Source organism: Mustela erminea, chromosome 8 (genome assembly GCF_009829155.1).
Source record: "Mustela erminea isolate mMusErm1 chromosome 8, mMusErm1.Pri, whole genome shotgun sequence".
NCBI lineage: Eukaryota > Metazoa > Chordata > Mammalia > Carnivora > Mustelidae > Mustela > Mustela erminea.
The window spans coordinates 35571646-35590082 of record NC_045621.1 but is presented as its reverse complement, the minus strand read 5'-3'; the positions used below and the strand labels follow the sequence as shown (position 1 = coordinate 35590082).

At 41.2% G+C, this 18437-nt stretch overlaps 1 protein-coding gene across 8 annotated transcripts in view; it reads left to right on the top strand.

Moving 5' to 3' along the window:
• The window catches only part of COL4A4 (collagen type IV alpha 4 chain), a 117236-nt gene that overhangs the window by 7199 nt on the left and 91600 nt on the right, over window positions 1-18437 (top strand). For 6 of the 8 annotated variants that reach the window (XM_032355016.1, XM_032355018.1, XM_032355013.1 and 3 more), the window contains exons 2-4: window positions 6886-7038; window positions 8179-8221; window positions 12508-12585. In XM_032355016.1, the coding sequence (XP_032210907.1) occupies window positions 6977-7038; window positions 8179-8221; window positions 12508-12585 (183 nt within the window). In that variant the 5' untranslated portion in view covers window positions 6886-6976. Of the gene's footprint in view, window positions 1-2066; window positions 2163-2461; window positions 2528-6885; window positions 7039-8178; window positions 8222-12507; window positions 12586-18437 lie in introns of all 8 variants that reach the window. The other 2 variants (XM_032355015.1, XM_032355014.1) reach the window with 2 other exon arrangements.

The following is an 18437-nucleotide window of genomic DNA, read 5'->3' as shown; positions in this document are numbered from 1 at the left end:
AGGGGAGAAGTCACTGAAAATGACAGCCCCACAGTATGGGTGGTCCCTGCCTTCTGTATCATAGGGTGTTACTTCCAGCGCTCAACACAAAGACAGTTCCCAGAGGTCTAAAAGTTCCAGAGAATTCATATAGAGCCACCCCAGTCCTGTCCTGAAGGGAAAATTGTAGACCAAGAGCAACCTGGGAGATCAGTGCTTTTGGCAAGAGACCTACCACATTCTGAGTCAAGAATGTCATTCTTAACTTGGAGGTACAGGACCCATTTGGTTATGAAAATCAATTTATATTTTTGGAACATATGTCACTTCCATGTGGGTTCCAAGTGGTGACATTATTATGGTCATTGTCAACTTTTCTGTTGATATTGGGAGGAGTTCTCAAGGAGAAAATGATAATAAAAGCCTATGTTGGCAGAATAGTAGGTTAACTGAGATATGGTCTGGTTGGCTCTGGACTAGCAAACTGAACTCCAAGGTCAACTGAGGACTCTGCAGCACTCTTAAACAATTCAACTGAACCTGGAGGGAGGGCAAGGTGGGGGCGGGCTTGGTCCTAATCCAACAGCATTCTGGTCAAGTTGGAACTGAGTTATTCTCAAGAATTTACTTGAGTAGTTCTCAGAGTTTTTCCATGTTGCTTCTCAGAGAACATGGAGCTCCAACCACATTCCGGCGATCCATGGACCACCCAGATTCATGACCTGCTTTAAAACCCTTGTGATATTTGTTGAGATTGACTCTTTTTGCACAAAAGCTGAAACCAACCTGAACTGTTTGAAAGTCTGAAGAATATGGGATTGTCAAAAGACCGAAACCAAATAATCAGCTTGAATGTTGGGGAAAGGTCAGGTCATCTCTTAACAGGGAAAGTGTAAACCTCAAAGGCAGATATCCAGCCACCAAGGTGGACAGAGCATGTCATTTTTTTCCTGGGAGCACTATCCTTCTATCCTTGGAGGACTTTTGCTTATTTCTTTGCAAAGATGAGCCATTAGGAATTCTATTTTGGAAAGATAAAGGTATATACAAATAGGTGTTCAGACCACACACACAAAAAATTGCCTTGGAAAGAGAGCCTTCAGATAGCTCTGTGTCAGAAGGTCAAAGGAAAGAACATATAGACCTTAAGGTAATAGGAATTTATTTCACTGAAAGAACAAAAATATTGTTATAAAAAAGAGCTCAAAGACTTAATGTTACTTGGGTAAAGAAAATACATTGTACTCATACTACCTTTTTGTGACTTGGAAGATTCTCATACTCAGTCTTTTGTAATCTGGCCCTCTAATCTTGGCCATTGTGCACCCCCATCCCCCAGTCGATGAGAACCCAAGCAGGGTATATTTCTTTTCAAGATTGGGCTGCAGAGAAAACAAATTCCTTGTAGTAGAAATAATGATTTGGAAGATCTCAGATCTTGTTCCCAGACAAAGTATTTGAAAAACATCGAGCAGAGACTCATGAGAAGTCCCAAAGGAATTGGAGACCAGGAACTTTCATAAAGTAGTGAAGAAAAAAAATCAGCCCAGGGAGCTGGAGGAAGAGAAGCTAATGACATTTATTGAATCTACATTCTAGAAACGACTGAAATAAATAGAGGCTGGGAGAGAGTGTGGGCACGTTCCTTGGGTTGTGGAGTGAGGCCTATGTCGAAGGTTCAAGGTGCTAATGTTCAGCCTCTGGTGGAACCTCCAAGAGAGCTTCTGTTGGGGTGTCACAGGTTGGGACCAGCTGTGGGGATGGGGAAATGCTTTTGTCAGACTTAGCTGGACAGGTCGGTTTGCTCAGGTAAAGGAAACAAACCATAAGCCTGCATCAAAAATGTGGCAGCTCTCAGGAACGAGCTCGTCTTTCATTCTCTCACTGTAGACCCTCTGTCTTTCTCTTCTTGCATTTTCCTCTCTTAAAAATAGCTTTTTATGATTACTGAGGATATCTGTGTCCTCTAAATTCGGGCTTGTCCTTCACCTTGACGTGTCCCAGCCTTCGAATGGCTGATTGTACCTCAGGGCATCTCATGTCCCTCCTTCCTCCTTCATCCCCTTTCTCCTCTTTCCTAATTTCAGCTCTTCAAGAGGACTGATCCAGGCCATACTCTTGTGCCATCCTTCCCAGCTCCAAGTAGAAGTTCTAAGTCAAGCTCTGGGTTGGGCTGCCTTGGGGTGAGGTGGTTCCCCTCCTCCATGATGTGGTGGGTGATGAAGATCTGGCCACACCCTTGCTTAGCTGGGCTGAAGCTGGTGCCTGAGTGGGTCGTGATGCAGCAGCCTGTGGAGAATGCTCCTTTCCTGAGAAAAACAGTAGGCTAAACAAAGTGTGTCCTTTGAAAGGTGTAGAACTTTGGTAGAAGTTTCCTGGGTAGGCAGTCTCCCAGAGCTGCTATTTGCATACATTTTAGTGGCACAGCACTTTGGGTTGTTAAAGCTTTTTTTTTTTTCTTTTTCTTCTGTACTAATGTTAGACTCCATTGAAAACTCACTGCTTTGGCCAGTCCCATGGGATGACAGAGCCTTGTATTTGTGAGAAGGTAGGTCAGAAGGACAGTGTTCTGAGTGAGAGTATTTTTGTTTGTTGTTTGGTACAGTCAAAAGCTTGGTTGAGACAGAAGTTTTCATGCACTTAACATAAGCAGTTGCAACAAAGAAAATCCTCTCAGATTACTGTGGATTTCCTGTGTGAACCATAGGGCACTGTGCACACCAGTGTTCATGGTGTCCAGCTGATAATGAGATGGGCCCTCTGCTCAGCTATGATGCAACTTAGACAGGAGAACAGTTATAAATCTATATATATGTACACACACACACACACACACCCACACACACACCCCTTTGGAAGTTCATCTAGAGCAGAGACCTTCAAGCTGAGGTACATATACCCCCAAGACACAAAAAGATTCCTAAGAGTTGTGCAAGCAGCTTGGAAAATCAAATAAAGGAATCAATTTCAGATTCTCAACTGCTATAGGTATTTGTTCTTACAATTGTTCTATCTAAAGATGGGCCTTTGGTTCAGGTTCTCACCAACCCCTTCATAATTTTCATTCTACTACTTTTCACCAGATAGGTATAACCGCACCCTCAGTCATCCCAAGGGTTACCATCCTGCTTTGCCCCAAGGCAAGAACTGTTTGCAGGCCAGATGGTGAGCAGTGTAAAGGCAGAACAGAGGCACTCTACCTCTCGGGTTCCACATCCCAGGGCCAGGTGGTTCCCAACTTTTTGCTTTCATCACAGTTGAGGGAAGACTTATCAGATAGTTGATCACTCAAAATGATTCTTGATGATGAATTATATATTGCTTTGGATATACAACTCAGGAGAAGTTCAAAGCATTGAGTGATATATAGAACAAATTTCTTCCATTCACAACTTATTTTTTTCTGTGAATAGATTTATTAGAATTTACAGTTTTAAGAAGCTAAAATGGAAGCAGAACTGTTGCTTGACCTGACTCTTTTTTGACCATATCTCCTTATTGATCTGGGCTAAATAAACTATTTGAGAAACCAAAAAGCCCAATTCATTCGTTGCCAACTACATTTCCAGTAAAATTGCATTTGTAGTGTGTTTAATAATTATCGAAATATGAATTTAGGGGCACCTGGATGGCTCAGTTGGTTAATTGTCTGCCTTCTGCTCAGGTCATGGCCTGATGGTCCTGGGATCGAGCCCAGGTCAGGCTCCCTGCTGAAGGAGCGGTGTTTTTTGCTTCTTCCACTCCCTCTGCATTCTCTGTCTCTCAAGTAAATAAAATCTTTTAAAAAATTAAATTTATCTGGTTTTGGTGAATTACATACTACTTATCATTATGGCAAGCAAATTCAGTCAAAATAATTTTAAGACTTAGAGATTTGTGATCATAAGACATAAAAAGCACTTAATTTATATACATATTTTTGTTGCAGAGAAGTATGATAGGATGATCAACATAAGATTTCCAAATATAAAAATATATTGCACTACAATATACATGAGAATGGAATGGAGATATGAATTCAAAGAGAAAAATGGTGTAAAATTTCTAGCTGTTAAAGAAGTTGTGTGCATGAATTTTAAACCGATGCTGCTGAGATCTATTCTTATGATGGTCGGTTGGCGACATCTAGAGTAGTGTTGCAGGGCACCTGGGTGGCTCAGTCGGTTAAGCGTCCAACTCTTGATTCTTGAGTGTCTAGCTCAGGTCGTAACCTCAGGGTCGTAAGATTGAGCCCTGCTTTGGACTCCACACTCAGTGGGGATTCTGCTTGAGATTCTCTCTCCTTCTCTCTCTGCCCCTCCCCCACTTATTCTCTGTCTCTGTCTCTGACTCTATCAAATAAATAAATAAATCTTAAAAAAAATACAAAAAATAGTGTTGCAACTGTTTTTATTTTATAGGTCACCATGTACAATGTTTCAAATTATACTTTGTAACTGTTTAAAGAGAAAATGAAAATTTTTAAATGTTAATTTGGTTTAGGAAAAAAAAAGGAGATGAGGTACGCATAATTTAAAAACCATTCCTGGGGGGTAGGAGACCAGACATAGGCAGGCTGCCATGCTTAGGTGTCTATTAGGAGAAGGGTTACATTTTAGAGTCAAAAACCCGTGGTTCTACCATTTATTAGCTCTGTGACTTTGCACCAATTACTTAAATGGACCTAATTTGATTTTCTTTTACAACAGAACCAATACTTTTCTTACTAAACTGTGGTGAAGTAAGTGGCTCGATGTGCACAGCCCTCTTAGCAGAGGGTCCCTGATGTAATCAGCATCATTATCTTCCTGCCCATCCACTTCCCCCAAGGCTGTATGATCCCTCTTTCCATCACCCCCTTTCTCCTTTTCTCCCTCACCCCATGTGTATACAAAGTTGGCCTTATCTTATATCCTCTATTAAATATATTTGATTCACATTCAAAAGGTCCTAAAGTAACTTCTGTAAATTCTCATCCAACGAATGAAAAAATATATATGTCTAACTATGTTCCAAGCACTATTATGGCACTAAAGATAACTGTGAATAGAAAAAAGACAAAATCCCTGTCGTCACAGGGCTTACTGAGTGCACAGTGATGAGGCTGCAATGGCACTCCCAATCAGCAAGGTCCTTTCACTCCCAAGAGACTAGTTAGATTTCTGTGGATTGGTCCATCTCCCCATCCACCCGTGTACCTAACCGGCCAGTCATCCAATTACAAATTGTATTGAGAAACTCCTAAATGTTAGGGCCCTGATTTGGCGTTCTTGTTCTGAAAGTGACCACAACAACACTCTGTTATAATAAAATCCCTTTTTAACACCCTTTATCACAATATGTTTGGAGATTAATTGCATCACATGTCTGTTTGGAGGTTAAAAGCAAATGCCCCTGGTTTTTTTTTTTTTAATTTTTGACTCTTTCCTATTTGTTTAAAATATCGAGTACCTTTTGAATGATTCAAGCCAATTTGTGTATTTCTTCCAAATCAATAATTTGTTTTATTGAGACTTGCTCCCAGAATGCAGCTTCAAAAAGTATTTAAAATGATGGCTTTGGGGATGGGAAATGATTTGGGCACTCAGCGGATTCTTCTCCTACTTGATTTTCAAACTGTATCATGGAATGTTGTTCTCCTACCTACGTGGAGAACTAGTCTCCCATAAATACTGGTAAATACTGGTAAATACTCCCAGTTTTCCTCTATCTACCCAATTCTCATTGGTACAGGTCTTCAGAGAAGCCAGAGTTTTTAAGATGAGGTATTTCAATTTCAAGACACTTCCAATTTCAAGACATTCCTTTAAGCCAGAGATCTTTTATCAAAGATAAAGAGGCTTGGAGTAAAAATATTTTTCTTTTTTTTTTTTTTAATTGAGATAAAGTTCACAAAATAAAATTCACTGTTTGAACTCTTTTAAAGTTTATAACTCAGTGGTTTTTAGAGTATTCATAATGTTGCACAACGAACACCACTAATTCCAGAACATTCCATCACCTCAGGAAGAAACCCTGGACCTTCCATTTCTCTTCTTCTCCAACCCCTGACAATTACTGCTCTATTTTCTGTCTCCATGGATTTGCCTATTCTGGGTTTTTTGATATTATATAATATGTGACTTCCTTCACTTAATAGAATGTTTTCAATGTTCATCTATGTATCAGTACTTCATTCCTTTTTATCGCCAAATCCAATGTAGCACATTCTGCTTGCCCATTCATGCAGGTTGTTTGCACTTTCTGGCTACTCTGAATGTTTATGTACACATTTATGCATGAACATAGTGTCAGTTCTCATGGTATATACATAGGAGTGGAATTGTTAAGATCATATGGTAATTCTGTGTTTAACTGTTTGAGGAACTGCCAAAATGTTTTCCATAGAAGTTGTACCATTTTACATAAAAATAATTTTATACATATTTACTGTTATGTGTGAAGTATTTCTTTCTATTCTAAACAGTCACTTTCCTAATTTCAAAGGTGAAAAAACAAAATGAAACCAAACGAAACAAAAACTCACTCAAGGGAATTTTAACTTGGATTTTCAAGGACAAATGTTATGTAGTAGAAAATGCTGCTTAACAAAATGAAGCAATAATTTTTTATACAAGCATTACATACACATTTTTCACTTCTCAAAAATATATTTATGACATAAATAACTGGAAATTACTTTTATTTCTAAGAATGAAATTGATATTTATTTGTTTAATCATCACTAAGATTCTCATCAAAAAAATTGCATTCCCCTTTTAGAAAATATTTCCATTACTATGAATGATGAAAGTCATTGTTTTCAACATTATAATGCATGTTGTATTTTAAAAGGTATCTTTATATTTAAAATGTTGTGTCTTACACCCTTTTTTATATGTAATTACACCTTGTTTTATATATAACATATCCAAACTTTAAACCCAGGACATAGAACCTCACTTATAAGTCAGAGTCTTCTGGAAGAGAAGAGAAACCTGACAGAGTTTTTTTTAAGTACCAAGACTTGAAGTAACCCATGCACATGGCGTCAGTAAGGTGCTCATTCAGGTGGATCAAACCCTTGGCCACAGATCCCTGGTGAGTGTCCTTAGTGCGATGACTTGCTTTTATTCAATAATTTCTCCTAACCGTTGGTTTTATAGTTATGAATCGTCTGAATGTTTCATGTGTCAAAAAGCCAAATTTTTCCAGAAATCTATGCATTACGCCTGCTTTTTTGTGTGTGATTCATTTTTATTAAACACCAATTCTCTATGCTCTCCCTGAATCACACTACATCATCTCCAATGGGAAAGACACTCATCTAAAGGCTGTAGATTGGTGCTCTCTTACTAGGTTCAAATAGTAAAAACTTTCCTGATGTCCAGTACAGGAGGGGCCCTCTAATTAGCAGAGATACTAGAGGGCACTTCACTAGTATGGTAGGCAGGATAACAGCCCCTGAGGAGGTCCGCATCCTAGTCCGTGGATCCTGACAATGTGTTCTGTCACAGGGCGACAGGGAATATGCTTGTGGATGACATTAAGCTTGCTCATCATCGGACCTTGGGGAGATTATTCTGGAGATGGGCCCAGTGTAATCTGGATGGACCCAGTGTAATCACAAGGGTCCTTAGAAGTGAAAGAGGGGGAAGGGGAGTGAGAGGCAAAAGAGATGGGACAATGGAAGCAGAGGCCAGAGGGATAGACAGCCATTGCTGGTTCTGAAGATGGAGGAGACCATCTGAACTACTTAACTCTTCCCTAACTGGTTCATATTATTTTCCTTCCCTTCCAGACCATCTCCCCAGTCCAGATAGGTTTTCTTCCCTCCTCCCTCCTTCCAGTTGGTTCCATTTCATGTCATCCAGGGTACACTGGTCTTTGCACTGTCTCTGAACAAAGCTGCCTCCTTCCTTCACTCCTCTGCATTTCATTCAGAGAGTCGCCCCCCTTCCCCCAGCTACTTATGTGGGTCTAACTTTCAGGGTATCCCCAGGGCCCCAGACCCAGTGGGGACCCCACTAAACGGCTGTGAGTACTTCTTGACTGATTAGCAAGAGGGAAGGTAATGATGACAGCCAGAGAAAGGATAACATTTATCTTGTCACAGATGACAGCTGCCTATTAGAAATAAAAAGAAGCTTTCGGGATTTATTCCTTTGTTCTTTCTCTGTTTGGTTTGTTTTGCATGAAAATGAACAGTTTAAATTAATCTCCTTTTTTGCTATTTCATAGGTCACTTATGTTCATCCTCTTTTCTGTACAACATGCATATGGGGTAAGTACATTAATTAACTCTAATTGCATGCATTACTCTCATTATAAATCTTTGTTTCAAACAAGTCACTCGGTGGGACTCAGTTTTCTCATCTGCAAAGTGAAGGGTTGGACTAGGGGAACTCTGAGGTTTCTTTTCTATTTTACAGTCAAGACTACTTAGCAAATAATTGCCCACATATTGGAGATTTCTTTATTTTATGACATCTTTTGTTAAAATCTGTTTTGTTTTGTTTATTTTTTGTTTTGTTTTGTTGTTATTTTTGTTGTAGGAGAGGGGCAGGAAGCTGCTGGGTCACTTCAAGATTAAATCAAGAAATATAAGATTAAATGTGAACATTTTGACTCTGGAGAAAGAGAAGCCTAGAATATTCTGTAACAAGATCTCTTTCTTCTGCTTCCTCACTGAGGAATCAGAATTACTAAACCCCACCCCAGGCGTTTCTGGGAAATCACACCATGGACCGCCTGTAAGGTAGACCTTGAGACAGCTGCATGGGTTCAGTCACTATAGAGCACATCTCCATTTGTGCATCCTCTCTAGCTTGGATTTATCCAATCTAATTTCTGTGATTATTTAAGTTAATAACATAGGTCTTTTCAAAGCCAGTTAAAATAGGAACTTGCCTTCTGGTCTCCTTTTCCTACCAGTCAGGAACAGAAAGCACAGGCGTCAGGGAATCAGAAGCTCTCCCCAAGCAGTCATAGTTCACACGCATTTGAGAGCCTCATATGAAATAATGAATGGAAACCCACTGAAAATTATATATCTGGATTTTTTTTTTACCTGATTTCTCCATGTTTATTTCTGTATTACATTATTTTTTCCCTATTGTAAGAGTCTACAGAGTCTTAATTTTCACTTCCTTTGTTTCTTTTTCTTTTTTTAAAATTATTTTTATTATTATTTTTTTAATTTTTATTTATTTGACAGACAGACCACAAGTAGGCAGAGAGGCAGGCAGAAAGAGAGAGGAGGAGGAGGCAGGCTCCCTGCTGAGCAGAGAGCCCGATGTAAGGCTCGATCCCAGGACCCTGGGATCATGACCTGAGCCGAAGGCAGAGGCTTTAACCACTGAGCCACCCAGGCGCTCCTCACTTCCTTTGTTTCTTATGCTCTGTATGAGTGAATAAAATTCTTGAACCAGACTGTTCTAGCCTGGAACCTCCTAGTGGGTTGTGCTGTACAGAGGTTTTAGAGATATTGCCCCAAAAGTAGCTTATACTGTAATTGGGTTTGAAAGGTAGTGATGTAAATCAATGCAGTAGCTATGGAAGGCAACTTGGCATTATCCATCCGAATTGCAAATGTATAATCCTGTTGAACACAGGTATTTTCCTTTTTGGAATTTGTCATATATATTTATACTGACTTGGGCATAAAGAAAATGCCCAAGAATACTGGCTTCACGGGAGCGTTGAGTAACAAGAGACATGAGATAGCTAAACACCCATCAAGAAGGTCTGGTTAAACAAGCTATGGTACTTCATGCGATGGAGAGGGGTTCTGTTAAATTGGAATGATTTTGAAGATGTCTGATTAAGAAAACAGAAAGGTTCAGAGAAATACACCCTTTGGGTTAAAATAAAACAAGACCAAAGTGACCAAAGAATGCATCTGTGTGTACGTACATATGCCTGGGTGTACACGTGGGTTTGTGTGTGCGTGTGTATGTCTGCATGTGTGTGTGCGTGTGTACATGTGTGCGTGTATGTTTACTTGTGTGCACATATGTTTGTGCGTGTGTGTGTGATCATGGCATGAACATGCTTTTAACTATCCAGACCCTGAGTGAGAACAGTGACTGCCTCTCCTGAGTTGGGAAAGAAGATTTCTTCTTCCATCATCCTTTTGCCCTATTTGAACTTTTAATTTTGTGCAAATGTTGTTTTTTAAAAAAAGAAAAAAATAGAGGCAGAAATGTAGGACTGGTTATTAATCTAGAAATTAATAACTTCTTAAACCTTTTATTCAAGATAAATTTGTTTAAAAATATCTGAGATAAAATGGATAGGAACTTTTCCATTTTCCTTTTTGAGGAGGAACATTAGTTTTTGAGAATGCCAGTGTGTTCCTGGTGAATATGGTTTATACATTGAATGTTGCCTTGTCTGGGGTATGGTCTTTATCTTTTTCAAATGGGTTGACACGATCTGTTTTTGAGATGCAGCTTCTTCTTTTACAAATGCCTCCCCCTTTTAAGGTGGCATTTATTGGGAAACATGTAACGTAGAAGAACTTCAGAGACTGAAATTATCTCTTGCCTTTTCTCTTATCAGTATCAAAGCTTTATATGCAACTATTTCTTTTTCTTTACTAGAATCTGCTAACTTATCTAATTTATTTTAAAATGATTATTTCCTGAATTGTAATTTTGCTACAAACATCTCTGTGATGCTTGGCACACAGTTAAGTAAAAAAAAAAAAAAAAAAAAAAAAAAAAGCCAAAACAAACAAACAATAAGAGAACAAACTTGCCTTTATTATCAAGCCAGCTAATCAGCCAACCTTCTTTTTCTGGTTGTTTTGATATCTCACTGAACACATAGTAATGAATCCCAACCTTAAGTGAACCCAAGTGTTCAGACTAGTTATTTTAAGTGTTTTCATGCTGTCCTGGACCTGGCCTATTTCATTTTTTTTTTTCACCTTATCAGAGTTTTGAAATTGATGTTTCTGCATTCATAGATAACACTGTGACTCAACCCTCAAGAGGTATATATTTCTGAAACTTCAAATACATTCTTTAACTTAACTCTTGTCAAGGTTTACATTCTTATATACTTTCAATGACCCTAAGGAGTTTTGTTTATAATAATGTCTTTTTTATTAATGCTCAACTTAAAGTTTTTTTTTTTTTTTTTTTTGGATTGCCTCTGAGCATATTTTCCCATAAAAAAGAGGTCTAAATTGTGTGATTGAAAAAAATCCATTTTGGATAGATTCTTTTCCCTCCCATACATATATTCATATACACATGTGTATGTATACACATGTATATATTCCTATGTACACTACTCAGATGTATTTACATATATGCTTATGCACATAGGTGTGTATGTATGTATAGAGGTCTCTCCATCAGAACTATAACTATTGGTTCAAATGTTTTAATGTTCCCCACCGTACTTTGACATAAAAGCTTAAATTTATAGCCTTGGGTGTAAAAGATCTATCAATCATAGAAATGTATGGTTAATACATAAGAGTTGCAGTGAGGGCTGGACCAGCAAGATGATGAACTAGGGGAAGTTTATCCCTGGTGCCCTTCTGATTTTCCTATCCACACTCTCAGCTCCTAGCATCTGGAGCTGCTTTTGTCACTATTCCCTCCCAACCCACAGCCCCAGGCTCTGAAGGAATGCTCAGTGTCCATTGTCAACGCAGGTGCCTCATGGTGGCTGTTCTGTTGTTAAGGGCTCAATTTATGGAAACAGTTACTCTAGGATTATGCTTTTGTACCGAAGTGACAGATGACTCTGGATATAGACAATGAGGATTTGTGAGAACAAGGGGCTGATTCTTCCCAAAGGATGTGTGTGTGTGTGTGTGTGTGTGTGTGTGTGTGTGTATGTATGTGTGTGTGTGTGTTTGGAGGAAGCATGAACATTAAGAAAATATGTGAGTGTGGAGTAACTCTTTAATGAAAATTTTGGAGGGAAGTTAGGGAGAAGTGGAGAAAGTGCCCAAATGATTCAAATTCAAGAGCTTTCTGGTTGAGAGACACATTAGAAGAACCTTCTTGGAGTTTCAGCAACTTGCAGGAAACAGTTGTCACGTGAAGTCCACAGCTGTGACTACAGCAGTGACCAGGAAGGACTCAGCGTTCTTGGAGGGGAAGCAAGAGGGTCCTAAAAAGCAGGCCAATTTATAATCTAAGTGAGACACCATTGTGTGCTTACAGTTTTCCTAACCATATAACTTATACTCTAAGATTATGCACAACTTAGTAAGTGATATCTTGCTAGGAGAGAGACATTACAGAAGATTTTGACCAGTAAAAAGTGGGTTCAGAAGCAGGCTTTTTTTTTTTTCTTTTTAATGCTAGCTCACATGAACTTTTATTTTGCTCACATAATCATCTTCCCTCTTATCAAGCTACAGTGTAATTTCTTTGCCTTTTTATATATCAACATTAGCCTTTTCTTTTCACAGATCCAAAGGTCAAAGTATACTGTGGAATTCTCATGGGTTAGAGAAAGCAAGGTGTTTGTTATAATGTACACAACAGGTACCTAGCTAAGTGAAGAATACTGCTTTACTAAACCAGATGCTTCACTTTCCAGAGTGGAAAGAAGTTTGTGGGTCCTTGCGGAGGAAGAGATTGCGCAGTGTGCCAGTGCTTTCCTGAAAAAGGGTCTCGGGTAAGTGATGTAAAAATCCGCATGGTTGGTGGGAGGGAGAGATGGGGAATTGCTAATCAAAGGGCATAAAGTTTCAGTTGTGCAAGGTTAGTACACTCTAGAGATCTGCTGTACAACATCTTCCTACAACCAACAGTAATATAATATTCACTTAAAAATTTGTGGCAAGGGTAGATCTCTTATTAGGGGTCCCTACCATACTAACATTTTTGAAAAAGACCCACATGGACAGCATACTGGAATTTGAGGTTTTGTGAATGCTTCATGCTAAGGAGTCACAGATTCTTAGCATGTTCTGGTAATTGTCAGTGTTGATAGGTTTCACAATTAAAGTTCTGTATATCCTGATAAGAGATCCCAATTATATTACACTATGTGTCATGCTTGGAAATGCAAGCTGTGATTCACCCAGTGTTTTCTAGTCTTGTGAACTGCCTTATGCAAAAAGGGTCCTTGTGTCAAATGGTCCATACTTGGACACCACCATCTTGAAACTCAGGTTGCATATCAACATTTTAAAGGCTCTGAGAAGTACTGCAGTGAGTGGGGGAAAGAAGGCTTTTTTAATCTTACTTAAAGTGGTATATCCGGACATTTGACGACAAGACTGTTTTTTGGATAACATCTATTGAGATCACATGGAATAGAATTCTATAGTTGAAGTGATAGCTGCTTCTCCTGTGCCAGGCACTGTTCTGTGTTCTGAAAGTTCTTCAGCTCTCTGGCTCCTCATGACAACTCTCTTACCATCTTATCATGCAGAAGATAAAAGCTCAGAGAGGTTTAATGTCTTGATCAAGTCCACCCGGGATGGCCCCCTGGGTGACTATGCAAGATTCTCTATCCTGCCATGCACAATAGGCCTTGTAGCTACTGTGTTTCAGGTCATTTGAACATTTATGGACTTCCTCCCTTATATTCTGACAGCAGCAGTTGGCCGCCCACTAACTCATTTGTGCTGGAGCATTAGATCAAACAATTCTTCTGATTTAAAATACTCCCACAATCTTACAAGAAAAGTGCATGCTTCAGAAACTTCAGTTTTTTTTGAGTCAGAGCAGTGGTTCTGTTGGAACGTGTCCATATCAATCCTATAGAGCATGACACTCAAAAAGCACAATTCAGTAAAGATCAGTCTACAAGGATGCAAAACCTCTCCTAAGAGAAGGGACCTTATATTTTCCCCACAGCTTCACTCTATCTGCACACAATACATGGGCAGTATGTCAGAGGCTTCTCTGTTCAGCTCTATCCCTGAAAGCTGCCACCCTATTGAGCTTCTGCTCTGGCAAGTCCCTTTCTGTTCAAGACGCATTGTTTTTTTTTAGTACTTCCCAAGCTTTGGCGCTCAGAATTTATCTTGAGCTTTTCCAAGTTGCCTTCATGATATCATTTAAAAACAAAAGGGGCAAACTTCTAGTTTTAAAATAAATAAGTCCTGGGAAAATACTGTAGAGCATGGTGACTATAGTTCAAAATACTGTTTTGTATATTTGAAAGTTGCTGAGAGTAGATCTTAAAAGTTTTCATCCCAAGGGGAAAAGAAAAAAAAACAGTAGCTGTGTGATGAGAGATGCTAAGGAAATGCGTCATGGTGATCATTTTGCAATATACACATGTATCAGATTTTGATGCTCTGTACCTGAAACTAACATAATGCTATATGTCAATCATAGCTCAATAAAAAATTCTTTTAAAAACTAAGGATGTCTAAAGCTAGCAAACTAGGAAGTACTTAAGCCTCTTTCACATAAACGTACACGTTATTTGGGGATGGAGGAAGCCTGGATTTCATGTGAAAATTTTTTAATAAAAACATATGAAGACCATGTAAATGAGAAGAAAAAGAAACCAGTGCATCTAAATATTAAGACCCTTTGAGTTTGAGACCCAAGAAAAATGGATCGATCACCTTTAGGAGAGTAAGGGGACAGGGGCACCAGAAAACAAATAGGAACAGTTGCTTGGATAAAGCTCTGATTTAAATGAGGCTGAGAGTTATTTTTAGTGGGGACATTTAGTGATGTCTAGAGAGACTTGTTTGGTTATCACAGCTGGGTCAGGGGGCGCTACTGGTGTCTAGTGTGTACAGGCCCCAGGGTGGTGCTCAGCACCTGCCACGCATGGGCCAACCCCTACCCCAAAACTTACCCATCTCCAAACGCCCACTGTGCTGAGGTTGGGAAACCCTGCTCGATCGATCACTGCCACAGCTCGGTGAGGCTGCTTTGACACATAGTTTCATGGTTCCCTGCAAAGCACCTGAATTTCCAATTGCTAGTGTGTGGAAGAGGCAGGAGAAACGCCCTGGTAGCTGACTTCAGTTGCAGCGTTGGACAATCACTGAGGGGATGACGACGCTCAGATTCAAACACCAGACCTTCGTCATAACTTTGTGAGCCCAGGGCACCCGAGCCTCGGTTTCCTTGTATTCCCACCATTAGTCCTTTCTCTTGTGTTTCCTGGGGTGTTCGGCAGTCACCAGCACTGCACCTGACGTCCCATAACGCAGTGTCTGGGGCCAGGGGTTGCGAGGGCTGATGGGACGGGCTGCACTCTGCCGTCCGCGTCCCCGTCCCTGGGTGGTCAGGGAGAGCAGAATGCACACCGCTCCACCTCTGCCCTTTCCAGCTAGATGGCCCCCACGCGCAGGCTGCGAGTTGCTGGCGGTGGTTTCCAGCTGGGAGTCTGGGCGCTCGGCTGGCGCATGAACTGGGAGGTGGTATGGGTGTGAGGGCTCCCGAGGGCTCAGCAGTCAGCCAACTCACATACCATCTCCAGGCTGCGGTGACAGCTCAAGGGGGGCTAGAGAAACAATAATAGACCCCCTTTCGGAGGATTGAGGAGCCGCCTAAGGGGGCAGAGCCTGTGAGTGGCACAGCCAGGTGTTCCTCAGAAGGAAATTATTGCCCTTTTCGGGGTGAATGCCTGAGTGAGTAGTTTAAGCCCCGATCAGAACTGCTCTGTCTGGAGCAACTGCTGGGAAGCCAGGCCGGCCCCGTGCCCTGGAAAGACCAGGGGTTAGGGCTGGAACCGGGGACCCACGTGGGAGTTTGAGGTGGAGCTGGGGCGTATCTGGGTCAGGGAACCAAGGACTACAGTTCTGACAAAGTCAAGTTCAGCTGCAACCATGGACCGTGGAGGCCCCTAGTCTAGCTTCACTGTGTTTTTCCACCAGCCATCCCTGCTGCTTCCTTTTGCCCCCTGCCCCACCCCCCGCCCGCCCCGCCCCAGCTGCATCTGTTGAGCCACTCACTCCCTTGAGCATAATCTGAACCTTCTCACCTGCCTACCCCTTTCTGGAATGTCTTCCCATTTGCACTCAGCCTCTGTCTTTCCTGCCCTCCCCAGTGGAGCTCTGTGGAGACCCCAGCCCTCCCAAGGCATCCCCTCCAACTCCCCCCAGCCAGTGCCGATGCCCCGGGTGGGGACCCCGTTCTCTTCCCTCACTGTTCGGACCTGCAGCTCTGTTTGGGTGTGAGCATGGATGCCCTTGACCCTCTTGCTGAGATCATAAGCACCCCCTCCTCGCCCTCCTTCAAGGTGCTCATATGGACACACATACAGTGTTGATGTTGACTCCTGGACCACAGTGGACACCCTAGAATTGAAGCTGCTTACTTGTGTTTCACCCCTTAAAAAGGGGTGTCAGTTTCTTGTACTGCTTCGAGATGATAATGTTACATGGCACCTTAAGGCAGTTAGTCAAAAATCAAATACGTTAAAACCAGACTCCAGCCTGGGCAGGATCGGGAGCCTGGGTGGGTAGCCATGCTGTGCTAGAGCATGCCTGCAGGGACACCTACCATATCTGAAGGGGGGGATCAGAATTAGCAGGGAGCCCCTCACCCCAATCCTCCCCACACCTACACACGTGCATCTTTAAGCCTGTTACTAAATGCATAATCTCATGTAAATTCAAATTCCCTTGTGGTTTCAGGAAGGGCCAGAAATAAGTGCCTGAAGCAGTGGCAGCCCTTTAAAGGCTCAGGACCATCCTGGAAAGAGCTCCAGGTGGAGGGGTGGGAGATTGGAATGCCTATGGCTTCTTTGGGGTTCAGAGTCTCAGCTGGGAAATAAGTGTTTGTCCTGTGGGGCTGATCCTGTCCCTCCCAGCCCTAACAGGCTCAGGTTCTGTGATGTGGGCGTGGCCTTTTACGTGTATCAGCTATATAATCGGCTTCCAAAATATTTTGCAACTATGCCCTAACATCTCCCCTAACTTCATGGTAGTCCCTCTTTAAGGACATGAATGAGGTGGCATTGGGCAAGATTTTAAGGTTTTCTTTACTAATATCAGCAGAGGAATCTTCACGTTTTTGATGGCTGCCTCCTTGCAGGGGAAATTATGTGTCTTTACAGAATAGGATGGGACCTTTTACAAGTTCCACTTTAGTAACTAGAAGGATACTAAAGACTCTTTCTACAGCTTTTTCCAAAATAAAATATATGTCCATACTGTCTTTTGTTCAAGGGAGTCTAGCAGCTATTGAACTGTTAACTGTTATAATAAGAACTTTATAGTTTGGTGGTTTTTATACAAGGGGTCAAAGAGCTTAAAACTCAAGACCTGTCTTAGTTTTTGCGGTTTGAAAGCTAAAATCACACATTAGCAAATCAGTGTTTCCTGTGGGGATTTTAAATCACAAAAAATGTACAAGTATTTTCCCCCACAATCTCATTCATTTGTCCCACACACTCCTAAGAGCCTGCATTCCATGATAAAAATGGAATTTGCTTGGGGGATTTTAATTATTAACATTTTTCATTGTTAAATTATTTGCACACAAAGTTCTAGAGCTCTATCTCTTTATCCCTCACACAGCTGTATTCTAGTACACTGTAGCCTGATAAATGGTACAGAGCAATTAGTATTAGATCCCAAAGTTCCCATAACTCACTTATGCTATATTTTGGTGTAGGCCAATTCCAGTGACAACTGACAAATTTGATCTTTCTCTTCCAAGAATGCACTCCCTAGCTCATGTTGTCTCTGTTGGAGAATTCTCTGAGACATGAAGCCAGGCCTGATGGAAGTCTCGGGGGCTTTTAGGGGACAGCAGGTAACTCGAAGGAGGGGTCCCAGGAAGGGATATTAGCCTCGGGGAACTTAGGGAGCTACATATAGTGCATTTGTCACGGAAAGGCATCAGGACCCAGAACTGGAGAAAATATAGTGTCTACAGAACAAATTCCCCAGTACAATTTAGCTCACCAGCTGTTTATGACTTTGGCTTTGCTTGTTAAATGTTCCCCTGTCAGGAATAGTAACCTTGATTTCTGAAGAATGAAAAATTTGCAGAAGTGAACAGAATAGATCTTCAGTTGCAGAGGCTGGAGGGAGTATTTCTGAGCAGGGTGTGGGAAACCAAGTGGGGAGAGTGAGGACACATGTCAATCATTTTATACTATTTGGTCTATTAATAATCATGGTAGAAGTTACAGTAGTAGCTTGTGTCCATATACAAGAATGACTTCAACTAACTAACACGGCTTTCAGTATGCTGAGAGAGCTTTCTCTCTCTCTAAATCTAGCATTTGTGCTAGAAGGCAGGAGAGAAAACTAGCTTGTATTTGGCTATTATGTGGTAGAACATGTTGTTTTTCCAAACAGGCCAGGTGTGCCGAAGCTCACCAGGGAGTCCTAGTGACGGTGTGGTTGTGAAGGGAGGTTTTGGCGTATCTGCCCTGATCAGTCACCTTATTAAATGGCCAGTGATTTGCAGCAGAGCCTTTGGCCTCTGCCTGTGGAGTTCAATTCCATAGCAACGAAGACTGCTGAGCTCTGCGACCCAGCATGAGCTGAGGCCAGGCGGCCGCAGAGCTCAGCAAATGTGGGGACTACACTGAAC